General features: G+C 41.5%; 1 protein-coding gene across 1 annotated transcript in view; it reads right to left on the bottom strand.

Annotated features, from left to right (window-relative positions):
- Positions 1 to 19,738, bottom strand: part of EEF1AKMT2 (EEF1A lysine methyltransferase 2) — a 198,763-nt gene that overhangs the window by 28,294 nt on the left and 150,731 nt on the right. Inside the window, exon 4 of the mRNA XM_078644028.1 lies at positions 7,612 to 7,722. Coding sequence (XP_078500154.1) covers positions 7,612 to 7,722 — 111 coding nt within the window. The remainder of the gene's footprint in view (positions 1 to 7,611; positions 7,723 to 19,738) is intronic.

Here is a 19,738-nt window from a genome sequence, read left to right as displayed (position 1 = left end):
TAGCATCCCATAGGAAGCGACATTGCACGTAGTAAGGTAAGCTTAAAATTTAGTTGCACTGCCCTTTGTGTTGCAGACCTAATCCGCAGGGTACTTATAAATCGCTGTCATTATATGTTCAGTTTGACATGCATTGATATCCGGCAGGACTGCTCTTGCGCCACTAGCCATGAGTGGGCTCAGCTATTCTCAGGAAACTTTATGTATTGAAGTACTGCAAGCTTATTACTCAAACGTGTAACTCCCTACCCAGGGATTTCTTGTGCACTGCTGTATTCATGTTTATTGCTAAACGCCAATAAACAGATTTACTAAAAAAACAAACAAAGAAGTGAGTTGCGCTAACACGCTAACACCAAAGGACTTTGTGTTGGGCTGTGCACACACATGCCTTGACACGAAATTATTTTTAATTTGAAGGAGATTTCTTTCTTCAGGTACATGGAACGTCTATGGGCAGTACCTTTGCCCCAAGTTTAGCAAGTTTATATGTACATGCATTGTAGACCGCGTACATTAATCATACTTCTAATCCCTTCAAGAAACATATAATATTTATATATAGACGATATCCTTATGATATGGCAAGGCAACGTACAAGAGGCAATGACATTTTTGAATTGGCTGGATACTTTAAAAAAAATTCCATTACGTTGGATAAAGAGAAGTTATCACAGGACATGCTCTATTGGTGTTGAGAAGTCAAATTCATAAAACAACCAGATGCCCCACAATCTAATCATGCCAAAATCTTGGCAAATATTTCAGCTTCTACATAGAAATGTTTGTTTCGAGAGACAAACTGCTTTTCTACCGTAATGCAACCTAATTTTTCCCTTTCAGATCTAGCACTGGAGTTTCCCAGTGTCGTGTTCAAGACAGGCTGGTTAGAAACAGCACCATTTTATATGCTCCCGCTTATTATGTTGCCTTTTTTTACAAACGCATTGACTTTCGACACACATTTGCATGCAGGTCTATGTAGGATAACATTCTCTGAAACTGCATTGCTTACATTTCAATGTCATAGGCACCGAATCATGACTCCTTAAACGTTCAGTATAAGGAATAAGGGTCACTGCACGAATGTCATCATTGTTACTGTCCGATGGGCGATGGAGCTATCGAACTAGAATAAACAGGTTGCAGCCTGACTGGGGCTTCGACACAACAACATGGGTACGGTTTATTATATAGACAGAGTCACTTCCTTGTTTAGATCAGAGGAGCACTCAGCTGACACTGCGAGGTCTCTACATGACGGAATTCCAGCCCAGCTGATTCCGTTTACCTCTGCAAGGAGGGATGCCCGCCTCTACTCCAAGACAAGCACCCTGATCACACTTTCCCACAGTAACAGAGCGAACGAGCACAGGAGAAATCGGAGAAAGGTTGTAGAAGCGTATGCAAGACAGTTAAAACAGCTGTGCACTTCCTCAGCATGATATTAATGTCAGTGTCTTTTGCTATGGGACGAGACACTTGAGGCAGTCTGCATGTGCCCCTCTACCTCGGCCTCATACTGCTTCCAATGGCAGAACCCAAAGCACTTTGAGCGGGGCCCAATGTGTGCGCACTTTTCTTGACAGAAGGAGCAGGTATGTGCTTCAGTCTCTGATCATGTATAAACTCCCCTAGTTATTTCTTAATTACTGCTAAGAAAAGGGGTTCGTTCTTCAGAGTCAACGAGAAAAAGGGAAATGCTGTGTGTGGAGAGGGAGAGATAGGGAGACATTCCTTGGGGGGTAGGTGTAGTAGGCCGATTAGGAGCGTAGACTGTTGTTGGAAACATATTGGGTTGAAATACAGTTTCCTTTATTTTTTAAGAGGACCCTTTCTCTTCTCTAGTCTTTAAATGTGTACCTCATTCTAAAACAAACTGGAAAACTCATGGCATCTTGGTTTACTTCACCAGCATGCAGGACTGTCGAAAGCAACAGTAGATAAGAAGCAGTTTCTTTAGTTTGGGAAGGGCAGGCTTTAGACGAGAAATGCTCTGCTTGTGTTCCTGTCTAATGTCACACACTTGCTTATGGCACACTGCTAAAAAAAAAATGCGTTTGTCCATTTGCTATTTAAGCCTCGAGAAGGGATCTCAATTACGCAAGGATGTTTTTAGCGTCAGAAATAAATACTATAGTTTCAGTCGACATACTCATGTTGGCTATGTTTGCAACATGTCTCACAAATCTTGAAGTCGTTTTTGCTGCCTGTCCTTTCAGGTGTTTATATGCCTTGTTCTTCTGAGTAAATTCATCAGCTCGACTGAAGGCAGGTTTGGGCCTCGAGATTTTTTTAATTGGCAATTGACCTTTTTGTGAGGACCCCATAAAAGAGGTGCAGCGCTTGATGCGTGCCGATATCACCCACGCATGCACCTTGTATTGACTTCAATAATAACCTTAAAGAATGAAAAAAAGTATTGTAAAATAAATCATTCCTCCCATCTTCTCCCCCGCTGGTTTAAGGGTTAAGCCCTGTCTTATTTTTTTGTGTTTTCTGTTAATATACTCTCTGGTCAATCTTTCTTTTTGGTATTCTCTGTAAGAATGTCTATGGCTATGACTGGGTAGCCAGGTGCACTGTAAAGGTCATCATTTACTATGCTTTAAAAGTTAATACTTTTAAATATGTAATGAAGTATGTGTTGTAAAATCCACTATGTTTGCATTTTTTCCCAAAATTTTCTTGGAGGGAGACTTCCCCCATCCCCTCTTGCAGGTGTTATGCTCGCCAGCTGTACTCGCTCTCTATGCACAGTATGGGGAATGGCCTGATCAAATTTGGAAGTGCTGCTTTAGGGTTCCCAGCCCGGCCCTGTCTGAACACAACCGAAGCCTGTTTAAATCAGGTTATAAGAATACACTCATAATGTCCAAAAGGGGAAGGTAGATAGAAAGAAAAACCCTGGCATTGTGTCAAAAGCAACAATGTACTCCTTACTGTTCAGGTCTGACAGCATAGGACTTTTGGTGGGAACCCCAGCCAATAATGGGATCATATTAACACTAAATTACATCATACAAGATTGTGAAGCACTTCAAAGATCAGGTATGTAGACATCTGGAGTAAGGCTTTTGAAAGCAGTGTACAACTACTAGCCCCTAGTTCAGGGTAACAACTAGGGAGTGGTGCCGTGAAGCAGAAAATCAGTATACTGGAGGATGTAGGGTTGAATAAACTTGAAGCAGAAGGCAGAAAGCAAAAAGATTACGGAGAACTTTCTATGGACAGACATTCCAGAACAAACCAAGGGGAAAACTAAAAAGGTGTAAGGACACAATTCAGGTTCTGGCTGAAATGAAGCAGGAAAGCAGCCACTGTTACCAAGCATTATTATCACATTGCCTAGGCTTTATTCCTCAATATACCACTGTTACCCTGAAAGCACTATTTCCCCATCTATCTCCTGATATTCTTGACTTAAAAGTGTATGGACGTAGCTAAGAGTCAGCCACAAAGTGTCTTTCTACCCTCCATGTGCTTATACCTCAGAGTTTCCATAAAATTGTCATTGTTTTTCAAAATCTCTCTTTACATATCTAAAGCAGCAGCATATTGGAAAGTGGCTACCTTGCTTACACCAAATTCTGTGCTGACGTCTGGCGAAATCTACTTAAGTACTTTCTATACATACATTTCCCTACATTTTCCACTTCGGTAACTCAATTAGCAGAGAGTTTTATTACAACACTCTGTGGAGGGAGTTGGGCTATGATCAGGAGATATTCAGAACTTTGAACGATTCCTTTGATGAGTTAGATGATTTCACTGTCCTTTTGCTTCAGTGTGTGGTTCAACTTACAAAATATCCTTGTGATACACTGAAGCAGATTTCTGATTATCTTCCACGTTTCCTCTCTGTAGGTAATCTGTTATTTCTGTGTGTTCACCCAATATTTTTCGCCCTTTGCTGGACTCTATATTTTTGCATTAGAACTCTGTGTACTTTAACCCTGCTAGCCAGTGGTAACGTGCTTTTGCTAACCCTTTAAACATGGTCAAATTAGCATACTCGTAATTGGTATATTTAATTTACCTATGAGTCCCCAGTATATATTACCAAATGTTACTAGTGGTCAGCAGCACCTATTATGCCATACACTACAGTGACAGTGTAAAACATGGCTTCAGGCATATAATTTTAGCTACAATTTGACCTGTCAAAATAAATCCTTTTGACAGGTCATAACCCCTCTTTTAAATATTAAGAAGTCACACTGGTGTAGGCCATGTGGCCCACAACTCAGTTTGAATGCCATTTAAAAGTAATACATGGAAAAAATTAATGATAGCATGCACTTAGTGAGACTGGAACTCAAAGGCTTTTTTTCACTGTGGCAGGGTACAGATTAAAAACCCCAATACTATATCTCGGTATGGGACTAATAAGAAAAAATAATTACACAACTATTTTTAATATTTATTAAAAACCTAATTTAATGGTGAAGTAAATTTGTAATGAATGTTAAGGAAAAATACCTTTTAGAAAGCTACATTTTCCCTGCTTCAAGTTCCTGGAGACTAATTTGCATTTGCTTTCCAACTTCTCCCAGCCAGTAATTTGACTTTGAATAGGTGTGAAAAAGGTGTAAATTGCCTCTCAGAAGCAACCATTAGGCAGTCTTGAATGGGCAGGGATTTCCTTCTCTGAACCTCACAGAATATGCAGGGTGGGGGGCTGGAGGCATCCTTTTTGACAATGGTGTCAAATCCTGCTGGAGTGTCAAATGCTGGTTTACAGGTCTGTTGGATTTACAAATAACACTGGAGGCACACGTGAAAGGTAGCAAACAGGATGCCAGTGCTATTCTTTGGTATCCACAGCTTTTGTTTTACCAGACCTCTGTCTCTGGGCTTACTGAGGGGGGTACAGAAGCTACTTCAAACTGGAGCTTGGTGTTGGATATGGGAGGCAAAGCTTTCACCAATTGGGTAATGTTGACCCTGGAAACTTTTACCCCTGGGAATGTGTGCCCAGGAGTTATTCCACCCACTAGGTAGTGCCAGGCATAAATCTGGCACCTCCAGGCACCCACCTCAGAACACTGATGGACCTGAGGAAGAACAGAAGAGGGCTGGCCCTGCTATCTGTGTCGTTAGAGGAGCCCTGAACGACCTGCTACCCAGGACAAAGTGAACTCCAAGGCTCATAAGGCTGACCTCATGTTTAACCTACAGGAATACAAGCTACAAGAGTCCTTTTCTGAAACTGCCTTTCTGGCAAGTGGCAATTGGATTGGATCCTGCTGTTTACCTCTGCCTGACATCCTGTGAGTTCCTAAGTGACTACCCTGCCTGAGGTCCTGGGGGGCTTTAGAAATATACTCCTGTGGTGGATTGGAATTTAAAGGACTAAAGTAAGAAGGTAAAACCTTTGACCAGGACGAACCTGTTTGTTGTGTATGGCCCCGTTACATCTCGGCCTGTCGAAAACTGTGCATAGGTCCCAATCTACTGTGACCGTTGACTTTCATTGGCATGCTTCTTGGCGCTTCTCCAACTTAAAAAACTTAAAAAGAATACTCTTAATGGATTTGTGTAATTTTGTTTATTTAATTTTACTTTATTTTTGTAATTTGGTTTCGGATTTTTAGGTTTGTGTATTTTGACTTTATTACTGTTTTGGTACTGTATAAATACTTTACACAGTGCCTTAAGTTAAGCTTGTCTGCTTTGTGCTGTAGCTACCAGAGGGCTGCACTCAGGGTAATTTAGTGACTGACAAGGTTGTGAATGTTCCTTGAGGTGGTCACTCCCACCAAAAAATAACTAACTTTTTTTATATTCTACATTTCTCCCTTTATTTGGCCTTGAATCTTTCTTTAGGTACAATAACTGGAGGTTAGCCCGTACATTAAAAGTATAGTTTATTGCCAGCCCCAATGAAATGTGGTTCTTGGTAAGGCAGTTCTTAGTTAGTACTTGCTTCCTTTGATTCAGATGTGAGCCATTTGGGGAATCATTCAGTACTGATATCACTTGCTATTTACACCCCTGAGAAATTACAAAACTTCAGTTTGATGTGCTAGGTCAGTAGTTCTTAACATGTGGTCACAGGACTGGGTCTCCGGCTTCAAGTATCAAGTAATGATTCAGTGGAGATTCCTGGATTTCAGTAATGATTCAGCGTATGTAAATACAAAGAAGGGTCCCATTTTAATTAGTAATATTTAGAATGTCACTCTATTCTCAATAGTCTCTGCCCACACATTTACGCAATAATAAGCAATCATTTGAATGAGTCACTTTTTTAAGCCGAACACTATCCCAGAGGGTGAAACTTTAGGATAAATCTGCTTACGCAGCAAATTCTCCCAATCCGTTATTGTGGCAAAGCCTGAAAGAATAGAAGTACTTGTGAGCACTAAAATCAGCGCACCTCTTACATTTCCAGTTGAATAGATGAATTTTGAAATGTTCAAGCATCGATTAACAAATGGCTGATTAATGTTCTTCATTTAGTCATGCCTTTCTGAAAAACAACAGGCCTAAGTGATGTGCAATTCTTGTAGTGGTGCATTCTTGCACTAAATCTAGCATTTACCAGTTTGCACTGAATTTGTGTGTCAGAAAACTGTAATGTGAAGTTTTTATAATAACCCAGCATATCGAGTATATTTCACAGTAGTCTTCCCTTCGCAGTCTTTTTCTAAAAAAAACTAATTCCTAATACATTGCAGAACTGTGGACCTAGGTCGATATATTTCTAGGGCACCTGAAGCCAAAATGTTTGCAATTAAATTCTCAAGGTACAGTCTAAGGTCCAACCAAGGTAATATTCCTACCTTTGGGTATTACTGATTAAATCAGTGAGGAGCTGATAATACTCAAACAGTAACTCTTGTCAAATAACCCTTCTGGATAGGGTGCTGGCATCACTGCTTGTGTGCAATGTGCTATACAAAAGAAACTCAGAAGTCATCTACGTATGGCCTGCACAGTGAGACTTAGTTGGACTAAGCCTTACTGTGCTTCATCTCCAGTAACAGATATGGGGAACAACTTTACCCAGTAAGGGACACCCCATCAGACAGCGTGGCTGGCATCAACACTGAAGAAGGGACATAATCTAAAAATAAATGGGGGAGGAGGGGCCATCAATATAAATCACAAAAGTGCCAGGTAATTGTACCATGTATCTGTAAATTCTGAAGAGTCTGCATGTTTGCCATACTGACTGTGTCTATTGGAATCACGGAGCAAGTCACTTGTTTGGACTGGACTTGTCTGTTGCTTTTACTGAGCATATCTGTTGACCAAAAGAGCATGTTGGTTGGTTCATAAATGTTTATCTTGCTGATCAAGGTCCAACAGCATTCAAGCAAGCTCCCTAATAAACAGTCTTTAGGAAAGCTCTTAAACAACTCTATGCAAAAACAGCCCTGCTAGTTTTACTTCTGCCTCCTTTGGACTCTGGGTTTAGAGAAGGCTCATTTCAGGGTGAATAATATATTGTTCACATACACTCATCTCTATGAACTGTCTGGGCATCTGCCCTTAACGTACTATGTAATCCGTACCCAATAGTAGAAATTGCACATATCCATTGCACCCATCTCTTTGCCTTTACCAACAGCATACAGAGGCCTTTCCATTCTCTATCAGTACCTTCAGTTTGATACGTCTGCAGCTATCTTCTTTCTCCAAGATACTCTGGGAGAGCTCGATTGCAGCTTCAGAGTAGTCAATTCCTGTGAGGTTTGTGTAACCAGACTTTGCCTTGAAAAAAGAGACACCCCAGAGTTTGAGAACCTGAGTACCAATAATAGTGCACAACTCAATAATAATAACTAGAACAGTACAATGTATATCAAACACATCACAGAATGGATTGCCATTAGGAGGCTCTCAGAGCAAGATGGTATTTACCAATTTAATTACACGTATTGTAATGATCCCCTAAAAGAAGAAAGGCTGAGGAGGCATTCTTGGAAATTCAGTCCTGCCAAGTACCAGTGAGGAGTGGAGTGCCAGCAACCCATTAAGCCATCTACCAAGAAAACAGGATTATAACTGAAGGGGCGCCTTCAAGATTCCCAAATTCAAAGTGCAAAAGTCTGTGTTGAGACTAGGAACTGACGGAGGTCATTAAGCTAGCAGCTGGAGTGGATTCATCCTAAATCCTAAACTACTGCAATCATGTTTCAATACAATCTTTACAGTGCTGCCTATATTTTTTATTTTGCATTAATAAGGATAACCAGCACAAGCCATTGGTTAATGACTAGAAAGGTACTCTACAACTGTGCTAAGAGTGGTTGTCCAGTCTGGTCCTCGATGTTCATTTCTACAACAGTCAGTTATCACAATCTAATTCAGGAAGACTTTGTAAATATGTCAAAAAGAATAAGCAAGGGGATTAGATTTGTATGGGTTCACTAATAGCAGGACAAATGATATGTGATGTGATGCATACAATTATAGACGTGTTCCCCTTTATTTGACGAGTACACTTAAACCCGTTGAGAGGATATCTTTTATGCATTTTAGATCAGGCACATTAACTTATGGGCATCTTGTTAATTACCACTATATCATCATAATGTATACATAGGTCAATGGGTTTGTACACTAACAAAAATAATAAAATAATAAAAGAACGTGCATATCCTATTCCACCAAATCTTTAAACTTTTCCTTACCATAAGTTATACAGTCTCTTTTTTAGGTAAAGAAAAGTGTAAGTCCAAATTGTAAACAACATGGGCTGACCGGACCTAAAATGCAATCAGGCCATGTCTGAAACACATGTCTACTACAGAATTGAAAGGGAATGTGTAGGTACAATGAGGTTGTAATGTGGACCCTGGAGCCAGAGCAATTCTCACTGAGAGGGTAGACTGCCCTTCAAGGTAGGCACCCAGAGGATGTTGTTGGCATAAACATCCTCGGTGGAAAACTCACTTTAATCCTACAGCCGGATGACTCCCTTAAGATGGTTAAGTGCCCCAGTGTCTTTCTCATACAAACTGCTACCGACGTGTGTGTCTTTAATGGGATTTCAGCGTGTGTCTGGAATGATAACTCCACACAGCGTCAACAACAAATTGTGAATGGTCTCAGATTTAGACTGATTTAGCATGATTTATCCCTCACCACACCTGCTCATCTCAACACTGAATGATTTCCCTGAGGGCCTGTGCCGTTAACACAGAATCGGCTCCCCTGCGCTTGACTGCCAGCACTACCTTACCCGCCAGAAGTACTTTCTCTCTTGCCAGCAGGCCCAGTGGGGTGGTTCCTGAGGTTTCCATTCACCGGCTGCCCTCCCCCCCGCCGCCGCCGAGGAACATCAGGTAGCCGCTGTGCGGAGGGAGGAGAACTACCACTCCCGGCATCCCCTGCGGGCGCTGACGCCCGAGACGCGCCTGGAGGTGTTTAAAAACACACGGGAGGTCCGGCAGAGCGGGCTCCCCTGCGCTTGACTGCCAGCACTACCTTACCCGCCAGAAGCACTTTCTCTCTTGCCAGCAGGCCCAGTGGGGTGGTTCCTGAGGTTTCCATTCACCGGCTGCCCTCCCCCCTGCCGCCGCCGAGGAACATCAGGTGGCCGCTGTGCGGAGGGAGGAGAACTACCACTCCCGGCATCCCCTGCGGGCGCTGACGCCCGAGACGCGCCTGGAGGCGTTTAAAAACACACGGGAGGCCCCGCGACGCGGGACGCGCGCGGGACTGAGCTCGGGGCTAAGCCCGGGCAAAGGGCGGGCCCTCTGAGGCCCTCAGAGACCGCAGGAGGCCGGGCCGGGCTACCTCCCTTGGCTTCGCCACCTTTTGCACAACTAAGGTACTCCCATACTGTGCTTGACTATAAAAGATTAACGGCCTGTTACATTCCTGATGGAGGGTAAAAGTAAAAGCAGAGCGGCGGTAAGAAAAACACCTATGCACACACGTTCCACTACTAGAAAACAAACATTGGTGCCAACTCCTTTACCTACCCTAACTGCAATTGACAGAATGTTGCAACAAACAATTGGGGTTGTTGTTAACGCTATTGAAAACACAGAAAGGAGACTTTCCTTACCAGCCAGTATGTGTTTAATAAGTCAATCCCCAAAAGTTACCAATACACATGTTAGCGTTACAAATGAAACAACGATATCACATGACTCTCTTTTGTTGCAATCTTTTGCAGGTTTGCCAAGTTATGACCAAATTCAACCTGATGTACTACAACCTTTAGAACCCACTGTGTTTTGTACTAGGGAGAGCAGACTGTCAATAACACCTGACTTGTCAGCTAGTGTAACACCGCAGCCCATAACGCAGACTGATGTGCCTATTGACAAAGGGGAACTGGATGGTTGTGACACTAATGCCATTATCCCAATTGTACAATCTAGCGACATCAGTCTGTTAAGTAGTGAAATCGATTGTGATTCTGCCCCACCTAAAAGGAAATCTAACCAAAGTAGAAAAAGGTTGATAATCAATAAGCAGGGTAAAACATATAGAAGGAAAAAGAAGAGAGCAGTACAAACCTCAGTAACCTATGAAAGAGAGGGTGAGATACACCAGTGTAGCGGAGGTACACACCTAAAGGATACACACTCAAAGGAAATACTAATTCCAACTAATGTCGAGGTACTTGTAGCATATCTGGACAAAATGGTAAAATCCTATATTGCACCAGTGATGGAATCTCTAGAAATCTTAAGTAAAAAAGTAGAGAACCTAGAAAAACTGGGTATAGCCAATTTGGATGTCCTAGAACATCTGGGCACGCAAGCCAGATCCCATATAACTAATGTACATTCTGGGAGTCTGAGCAAAAACACATCAAGTACAGCAACCCGAATCCCAAGTGTGTCCACTACGGTGGCGAATTCGGTAACATCTGTAAGTGGAATGCATAGGCCAGCAATCACCGCCCCCAACATAATAGATGGGCAGAAAGTAACTGGGGGTCTGAGGAACATCAGCGACCTCGTCCTTAACAATAAGAACTTGCCAGTACCAAGGCGCCACACTAATAACACCATCCCAGCCACAATTAATTTGCCACCAGAATGTAGACCATATGTAGCGATTCTCGCTAATGTTCCCAAATTGCTGCCCACCCAATTTGAAAATCAGGAAACCTTAAAAAATAAAACCCTGCATTGGCTGGTGAAAAACTGTGGCTTCCCAATACGAGGGGCAGGTGAGATTATAACTACACAGAGGGTAGGTTGGGTGGGACCAAATAAAAAGGAGATAAATGGGGACTGTATAGTTATAAATTTTAGGACTACTGAATGGGCGAGAGATTCGATTTTACATGCACCCATGCCATCGAATCATGAATATAACACCACGCTGTTCCCACTCGATTATTTTTATAGGAATCAGTCAGGAAGACAACCTACTACACATACCTTCCAGCATCCAAGAGTTGCCTTTATCAATTGTCCTAATGCTGCCCCCGTTCTCCCCCCTTTACTGCCTAATATATATGACAACTTTTTGGTTCCAACTTCCAACAGATTTCAGTTGTTCAACTCACTAGAGGAGAATGATTGACTGAATGTTTCATCTATGGCCCCGCACCCCGAAAGTGCCGTAGTGGGTGATACAGTAATTATGGAAAAAGAGTCGGGGGACCAAAGCCGTGTAAAAGCTGTAACTGAGCCAACGTTAATTTTGTTTAACAATGTGTCATGCATAGATAATGATGTAACTGTGACAAATGTTAATGTTAATATGACAGTAAGTCTAGAAACATCATCCTTGTCTAACCACCCTGAAGGTACAGGAGGCAGTCATGCTGACTCCCTTATAATTACTACCTGGTATGTAGCGGGAATTGCTGCAAAACTATGTACCCCGTTCTGGGACAACTTTATTACATGTGGTTATGATATAATATGCTTACAAGAGACGTGGCATAGAGAACAAATACAAGTTGAAGGTTATACCTCCTATAGCGTGGCAGCAGTAGCATCTAAGGCTGGTAGAGCAAAGGGCGGCCTACTGACTCTGGTTTCGACAAAATTAACGGAATTTAATGTTGGGGGACATACAGTAGTGTGCCAGCATGCGTCAGTCTTGCGTCTAACATACAGTCATGGCAGGGATTTAATTATTGTGAACTTTTATAATAATAATATTGTGGGTCCCAATCGGGATAAGATTGTCCCAGATGTCGAATGTGCAATTGAAGCGGCAATTGCTCTTTCAAAGAATAATTTTGCAATACTCTGGACAGGTGATTTTAACATCCAAGCTTGTAGTCACGCTCGGAAGGGGATTTGTGGTCATCATGAAGAGCGTGCGGGGGGTGACAGTGCCTTCGTTAATCATTTCCCACGCAGTAATTATGGTAGCGTACTGAATAACTTGATAGCCAAATTAAATTTGGAGCTGCTTGAATGCACAAAGAATAAAAACAATGAAAAGTGCCCGACATTTAGGGGGAGAGATGCCCAATCGAATATTGACCATATTTTGGTGTCTAATGGCTCCGTTTACTCCAATGTTTGGGTAATAGAGCAGCCTGTGAGTGATCACAATAGCATTTCAGTGGAGTTAATGGGTTGGGGCCCAAAAACTATCGTGCATGGCAGGCCTGTCCAAGGGATCACTGCTGTGAGACCAAATGGCATGAGAATTAAATGGATTAAAATTGACCCTAACAAATTAACGAAGGATGTTATTTGTAAATGTACCAGAGAGGTTGATTACTGCCTTGCACCAAATGTGACAGCGCCCGCCGTACTCTCTAATTTTTTTAAAATTATATGCACAGTCGAGAATTCTTTGGTAATAAGAAACAGAAAGCCTAAAAGAAATAAAACTGTGTGGTTTGACAAACATTGTGCTCAGACCCTAAAAAAACTAAAAAGAGTGCTTGATGATAAACCAAGAGATAAAGAAAGAGTTCGAGAAGTACGAACTAATTATAAGTTGGCCCTAGCAACCAGGAAAAAGGAGTTGCAAAACGATGCCTGGAACAAACTTGATATGGCCGCTGTAACTAAAAATCATAAACTTTTCTGGGAAACTATTAATGGCCCCTTCCTAAAGAATGATAATACTCCTGAAGTCAGTTCCCATGTCAGCTGCCTCGCATGGATTGCACATTTTTCAGAGATTTTTAACTCTGATTTTAATTCAGATGGGTCTACTTTTAATATAGACACAGTATCATGTTTTAAATGGCAGAAAATGCAGCTGTTTTTAACTCTGAACGAAGTCACAGAGGCAATTAAAAACAGTAAGGGGGGTAAAGCACCTGGGCCTGATGGGGTACCCATGGATTTCTACAAACATGAAACGTCCCTATGGGCCCCAATTTTAACTCGTTATTTCAATGCTGCGGTGGAAGATAGCTTACCACTGACATGGGGACAGTCAATCATTATACCCCTTTACAAAAAAGGATCTAGGTCGGAGGCCCGAAATTATCGTCCAATCTCACTTTTGGACTCAACAGTTAAAATCCTTAGTCGAGCCCTAATAGTGAGATTGGAAGCCTGGGCTGAGGAGAAAAACATCTTGTCCCCAGTCCAGTACGGGTTCCGTAGGGGAATGGGTACAATGGAGCAGTGCGTGAACCTTGAACTCATAGTCGGCAAGTATACCAAAGCCAAAACCGGTAATCTCTACCTGTGCTTTGCCGACTTGAGTTCTGCATTCGATCTGGTGGAACACGCACTGCTCTGGCCCACTCTATTGGCACTGGGTGCCCCTATTGAAATTATCCATCTGCTTGCCCGTCTGTATAATAATTTATCCAGTAAAGTTAGGTTTGGAACAGATGGTGAGTGCACCCCTTTTTTTAAAGTCAGGAGAGGTATCCGACAAGGATGCGTACTCGCCCCCCTACTGTTTTCTCTTTTTATAAATCAGGTTGATATAACTTTAAGACAGACTAATGCAGATGCTCCCATCATTAATGGTAACCCGATCCCAGTCCTCTTATACACGGACGACGCGGTTCTCCTTTCTAGGACCCATAATGGACTGCAATATTTAATTAACCAATTCCACGTATTTATTGAAAGTAGGAAATTGAAAATTAATAAAGGGAAGACGGTTACAATGGTGTGCGGTAAGAGACCAAGAAAATGCAAGCCTTTTTTTTAGAAGGGGAGAGACTAGAATCTGTTAGTAGTTTTTGTTATTTAGGCATCACCTTCTCAGGAGATGGGAGATGGGTAAATGAACAAAAAAGTGTTCTTTTTAAAATGGTCAGGAACACAAGCTGTATCTTTAGATTTGCTGCTAAATTAGGGGATCGCAGAATTTACGAAATGCTAACCATATTTAATGCAAGATGTATTTCTTCAGCCATATATGGGGCCGGGGTTTGGGGGTAAGATGCACAGAGTGCCAAATTGGTTCAGGGCAAGGAGAATGTGTTTTTAAAACGATTAATCAGTGCCCCGGCTACGGCTTCAACTGAGTTAATACATAGGGAACTAGATATGAACCATGTTAATGATTTAATCGCTCTCCGCCCTCTGTCCTTATGGCGCTCAATTTGGGCAAAGGAGGAGACAAAGTTTACGCAGGACGTAATAACCGATTGTATTAAACTTGACCGCCGATCGAATATCCCTTGGCTGAGTCATATACAACACTGGTACAAAACATTGTATGGTTTGGACATTTTTAATAACTTAACAATAGGTTCCACACTATCGAAGCGGGAGTTGAAAGTCTCATTTCTGAAGTATACAGCTGGGATTAGAATGGAAAAATATGCAAAACAAAGTACATTCAATCTCTACCAGCAATACAACATCAACGAAGGCTTTCAATCTTACCTTGCAACAGTTAGTATTATTTCCCATCGATTTGTATTAACCCGTCTCCGCCTAGGAATTGTGCATCACCTTGTGGCTTTTCCTGTGGCCAAAAAACCCGGCACTTGTTTGTGCCCTTGTGACGGTAAATCTAAACAGAGCACGTGTCATTTTATGTTATTTTGTAACTTTTATACCTCTTTTAGAAAATTTTATCTGAAACCCATCTTTTTAAAATACAATATGCGTGGTACACAAACAGCGATGCAATTATTGTTTAATCTAGAGACCCCAGACGTATGTTTTCATGTGGCCACCTATATTTTAAAATGTATCTCTTTAAGAAAATCAATTATTGTATGAATTTCTTTAGCTGCTAAATGTACTGTGCACTTTAAGGAAGATGTTGTTGACACTTCGCACTTTATCATGCTAATTTGCACATACATGAATGCTGTATAATTTGCTGCTACTGTATAATATGCACTGTTAGAATGGTATAGCACTTGCACTTTGCTTTATTTTAATTGTATATAGTTAGACTAAGTGCTGCTAATTGCATATTGCACTTTAGGAAGTGTAGTGTAGTTCCTATCTTCCCAATAGGCTCTGCGCATTGGAATAATACCTACAGCAGTAAAGGCCTAGGCCAGACGTTAACTAGGTCTACTACTGTCGATACTAGACTTAAAGTTTTGGGTTTGCCAGCGTAGCTCAGAGTTCACTAGAAACTTTCTCGAATGTTCAAGGAGGAATTAACTTCCCTGATTAGACAAGAAGGGATTTAGTTTCTGACAACCATAGAACATGACAACTTTGCTCTCCCCTAATCAAGAGTCAATCTCGAGAGTCGTGTGAACAAAAGGCAAATTATTTTACTCAGTCAGTACGTGCATTCTTAGTCTCATCAGAATGTAGAGAAAAGGAAGAGACGGGCGTGTTCAATAAAAAGGTGTTATTTATTGATCAGTCTCTTTTCTCATACAAGAGAAATGGATCGATATTATTGCAATACTTATAGCTAAGTAAAGTGCATACATTAAAAGCAATAGTATAAAATAATACTGTAAAAACATTGATATGGTTTCTAAGCCATAAGATGTTTTAAAATGAATAAAATATATTATATACACATATACATTTGACTAAACGTACTCAACTGGTGTTTCTAGATACGCCTACCCCGTGTACCTGACCTAAGCCTAATACGTGGGCGGGAATAGATAGTTACAGTTTAAGTTAAGTTTGTTTTTGCCAAGTGAATAACTAAAGAATTCTCTGTGAGGGGTTATTCAGTTCTGTACCTGGAATTTAGGATGAATGAGGAATGGTATCTCTCTCTCTGGTCTCGATATTCCAGGCTGCCTGCGAGGGCTACCCGGAAACGCCGGTGCTGGATTCTCGGCAGGAGAAAGCAGCGCGTCTCTCAGCGCGTCAGAAAGGCGGGGCTGCGCCAGCGGGGTCTGCTCTGCTCTTCGCTTCGGCAAGTATGGCTGCTCCGTCTCGTCACCACGCGTGTGTTTGCATATGGCAAGATCGGTAATATTTATACCTTTAAGGTGCCGAGATTGACGTAAGGATGGACATAGATACCTCAATAAAGATGTCATACGACTTGCTCGTTAGCACATTCTTTTACTAAAGTTCTCGGTGAAATCAAAACAATGGCCGCAGGGTTTTGCCCAGGTTGTCATAGGTTTGATTTGTTATGAGAACTCCGTATGCCTTATCAGGGGCTGGAGGAATATCGCTTGTCTAATTAGATCGCAAGTGTTATGACCTAATCAGATAACACGTTCCTGTGCCGTAGTGTGACTGCGTCAGATAACGGTATCTGCATCATGGGGGTTTTCTGCCTCATGGGCTGACTGCTAGTTAACTTGTTGGTTTGTTTAACTAGAATAGGGTCAGGAATAGGGGGATCGATTCAGGACCTATAGGAATACATGACACCCACTCCACGCTAACTATGGACATATTTACTAATCTAGGCACAGTATAACATAGTACAACATACTATAGAGTAGTGTGTATACCTTACCACCCCAAAATACATAAATGCATTTTGAAATTTTCAAATATACTGAAAAAAATTGCAGACATATATATATGGTATGCACTCAAGCTGTAGAAAAATGCCAAAGTAATCGCATTTGTATACATTATTGCTTATTTGGTATATGAGAATTACTCATGAAATGGTTTCTTACAGAAAAAAGTTTCGAGACCATTCCATCACAGAATAAAATATCTTTATGAACATGCCAGCGGGCAGCTAATGTCTATAAGCTATCTAAAATTTAGAAACCTTAGTTCTCTAAGAATAGTTCTTACTTTAAGCAGAAGATAGTGTCCCGAAAAATATGCAAAAATATTTGGGGCTGCTGGAAAAACTGCTGTCCGTGAACTGGAGCGAAAATGTTCATGTGACTTTATTTTTAAAGTTGAAGGCCGAATTCAGGGAACGCCGTGTGCGAGCTTGCTCAAAAGTCTCTATTTCTGTTCGGGTGAGAACATCATATCATTTAGGCTTTCGAAGAAACTGTCAACAGCTTCCTGGGAAAGTTCCACTAACTCGGAAATAGGTGTAATCATGCATTCTTGCGCATGATTGTCTCCATTGACATTCTGATTCGCATTACTGACAGAAGGTCGTACCTGTTCGATGCTGCTTTCATCTTGAACTTCACTACCCATCAATCGTAGTGGTGAAGCTTCCACGAATGCCGTCATCAGGATTGGTAGCCTTTGAGGGCAGCACAAAGCATGAACCTTGATCGGGCTCAACAATGTTTCTGCATCCATCGGCGCATCCGATTGTAGCGTCAGACAGGTGTCTAACACGCATTCTTCTCCGCATAGCAGACACCTCAATACAGGTAAAACACATCTTTGCCACATTGGTCGAAATGATAGAAACCAAGTCATGTTCAGGTCTCTAAGCCGGGAGAGTCCCAGGATTTTTGATATCCGGTCCCGGTATCCAATGGCTAGGATTGTTTCTTCCCTTGTCGCAAGAGTTTTGTCTGTGACATGGGTTGCCATAACGAAAAATAAGGACTAAGAATAGGATTCCTGCAATTAGTCCCAGGATCAGGGGAAGTCCGCCAAAAATCGAATGGACGTAATCTGGAAAAATACCCAGTATGGCTTTGAATGGTGTTAATGCCATCGAAAATACTGTCTTAAATACCTTTGAGACCCCATTGGTATCAGAAATATTTAAGATTTCATTCAGGATTTCCGCGAAATGTACGGGGGAATTAGTTGATAATAATGTATGTATCTCTGCAGTCGTCCTTGCGACTTGTAGATCATACGTTTCTTTTGATGACGAGAGCCTGGTAGGCGTCTGAAGAAGGACTGTTTTCATTCTGCTTAAAGTATCTATTCGAATAGAAGTAATTTTCAAATCGGGCCATGCCCTTGCCTCCCTGTCTGGGAAGGAGCTGGGGAACAATGTGCGTCCACAGCACTTGACCTTCGCAGTAGTAGTTACTAGATAAGGAGTCCCGGGCATAAGACTACAACATCTGCGGTCTACAATAAGAATGTAACTCCCATTATAGAGTCTTTGAAAGAATGGTTCTATTTCTGTTGCAGGTGCGCCTTGCTGGTGACATGAAAGGTTGTATGAATTCCCTTCACAGGCTCCATGCAAACTAATTCCGTTACACAGAAGTGTGCCACTTAGTGACATCGCACAATTATTGCCACTAAGAAACACTTTCTGTCCTTTATTACTGACACATGCATGTGAATAGGGCAGGTTCCATGTTGTTTTAAGGTACCCCTTTCCCAATTTCTCGTACATGCCAGCCTGTATATATTTTTGGCAGTATTGAAACCTGAAGGTTGAGATTGGAATATTTATTATCCCATGTATTATACATTCATTGACAGGTCGTTCTGACATTGTCATTGGTAATCTTTCTAGTTTTTCAATGCTCAAGATTGTATAATCAGCACCCTTTTGCGCCATACTGATTTGTCTATCAGTAAGGTTAAAGATTTGGAATAGTGACGTTGTGTTGATTAAACGCCAAGGCACATAGCCTGAACGCAGATTTTGTAACGTCCAGCCAAGCTGTACAATAGAACGCAATTGTGACTGACCGTGTTGTAATAGCAGTAAGTCTTGCGATAATATATCGATTGCTGACGACACAATGCTGTCCAAAGAAAAAATTCTGGAGGACAGAGTCATTAACCCATTGTCCACTACAGAAAGTGATTTTTCCAAATTAATACGGTCAATTTCCCGTATTCTCTCTGCTGTTTCAATTTGAGTAACCTTCCAGGCCTCATTGTATGCTGCATATACAGAGGCTGCTATGAAACGCTTTTGACGCTGTTTGCGTGGTCCCAAAGTGAAATCACGCAAGTCAGCACCATCAGTAAGTAAAGTTAGGTGTTGCTTAATTTCTGCCAGTGTGGAAGTTTGTAGCCATTGAAGGCATAATGTGCCCACACTGTAGGTGGTTATTATCCCTGGGTGATGTCTTTGAGGATATCTAGGGTCTGGCCTGGTCATTTTGAACCCCTGTGTTTTGTTCAGGAATCTGTCTTGACAGTTATTAGTATCTGTGGGCCAGATCAACCACTGTTTCCAATCAGGATGTGTTCTGTTTTGGTTTAATATATGGTTTACGTCTATCTCTTCATCTGTATCAGAGTTATTGCTAAACATTATTGGCTTTGGAATAGACGGTTTATTTAAATCTTTGATTTTGGCTAAGCCAAGACAGGTGGTCTGTTGAACAGTGTCATTTAAAAATATAATTTGTTCTGGGATCATGCAGGCTCTAAACAAAGCTTCTATACCCTGTACTTGCCATTCTTTTGTACCCCAAACACTTTTCAATTCAACATTTTTGTCCCAATAATCAAATCCAAAAGTATTCATTTGTTCAAAAAATGAGTCTGAATATAACAATTTTGTGTTGGTTATCATGGTTTTGGTTCCTGTCTTGTTCGACAATTTAAAATAAAATGTTTCAGCATTA

Source organism: Lissotriton helveticus, chromosome 5_1 (genome assembly GCF_964261635.1).
Source record: "Lissotriton helveticus chromosome 5_1, aLisHel1.1, whole genome shotgun sequence".
NCBI classification, from domain to species: Eukaryota; Metazoa; Chordata; class Amphibia; order Caudata; family Salamandridae; genus Lissotriton; species Lissotriton helveticus.
This window is presented reverse-complemented; position numbering and strand designations above follow the sequence as displayed.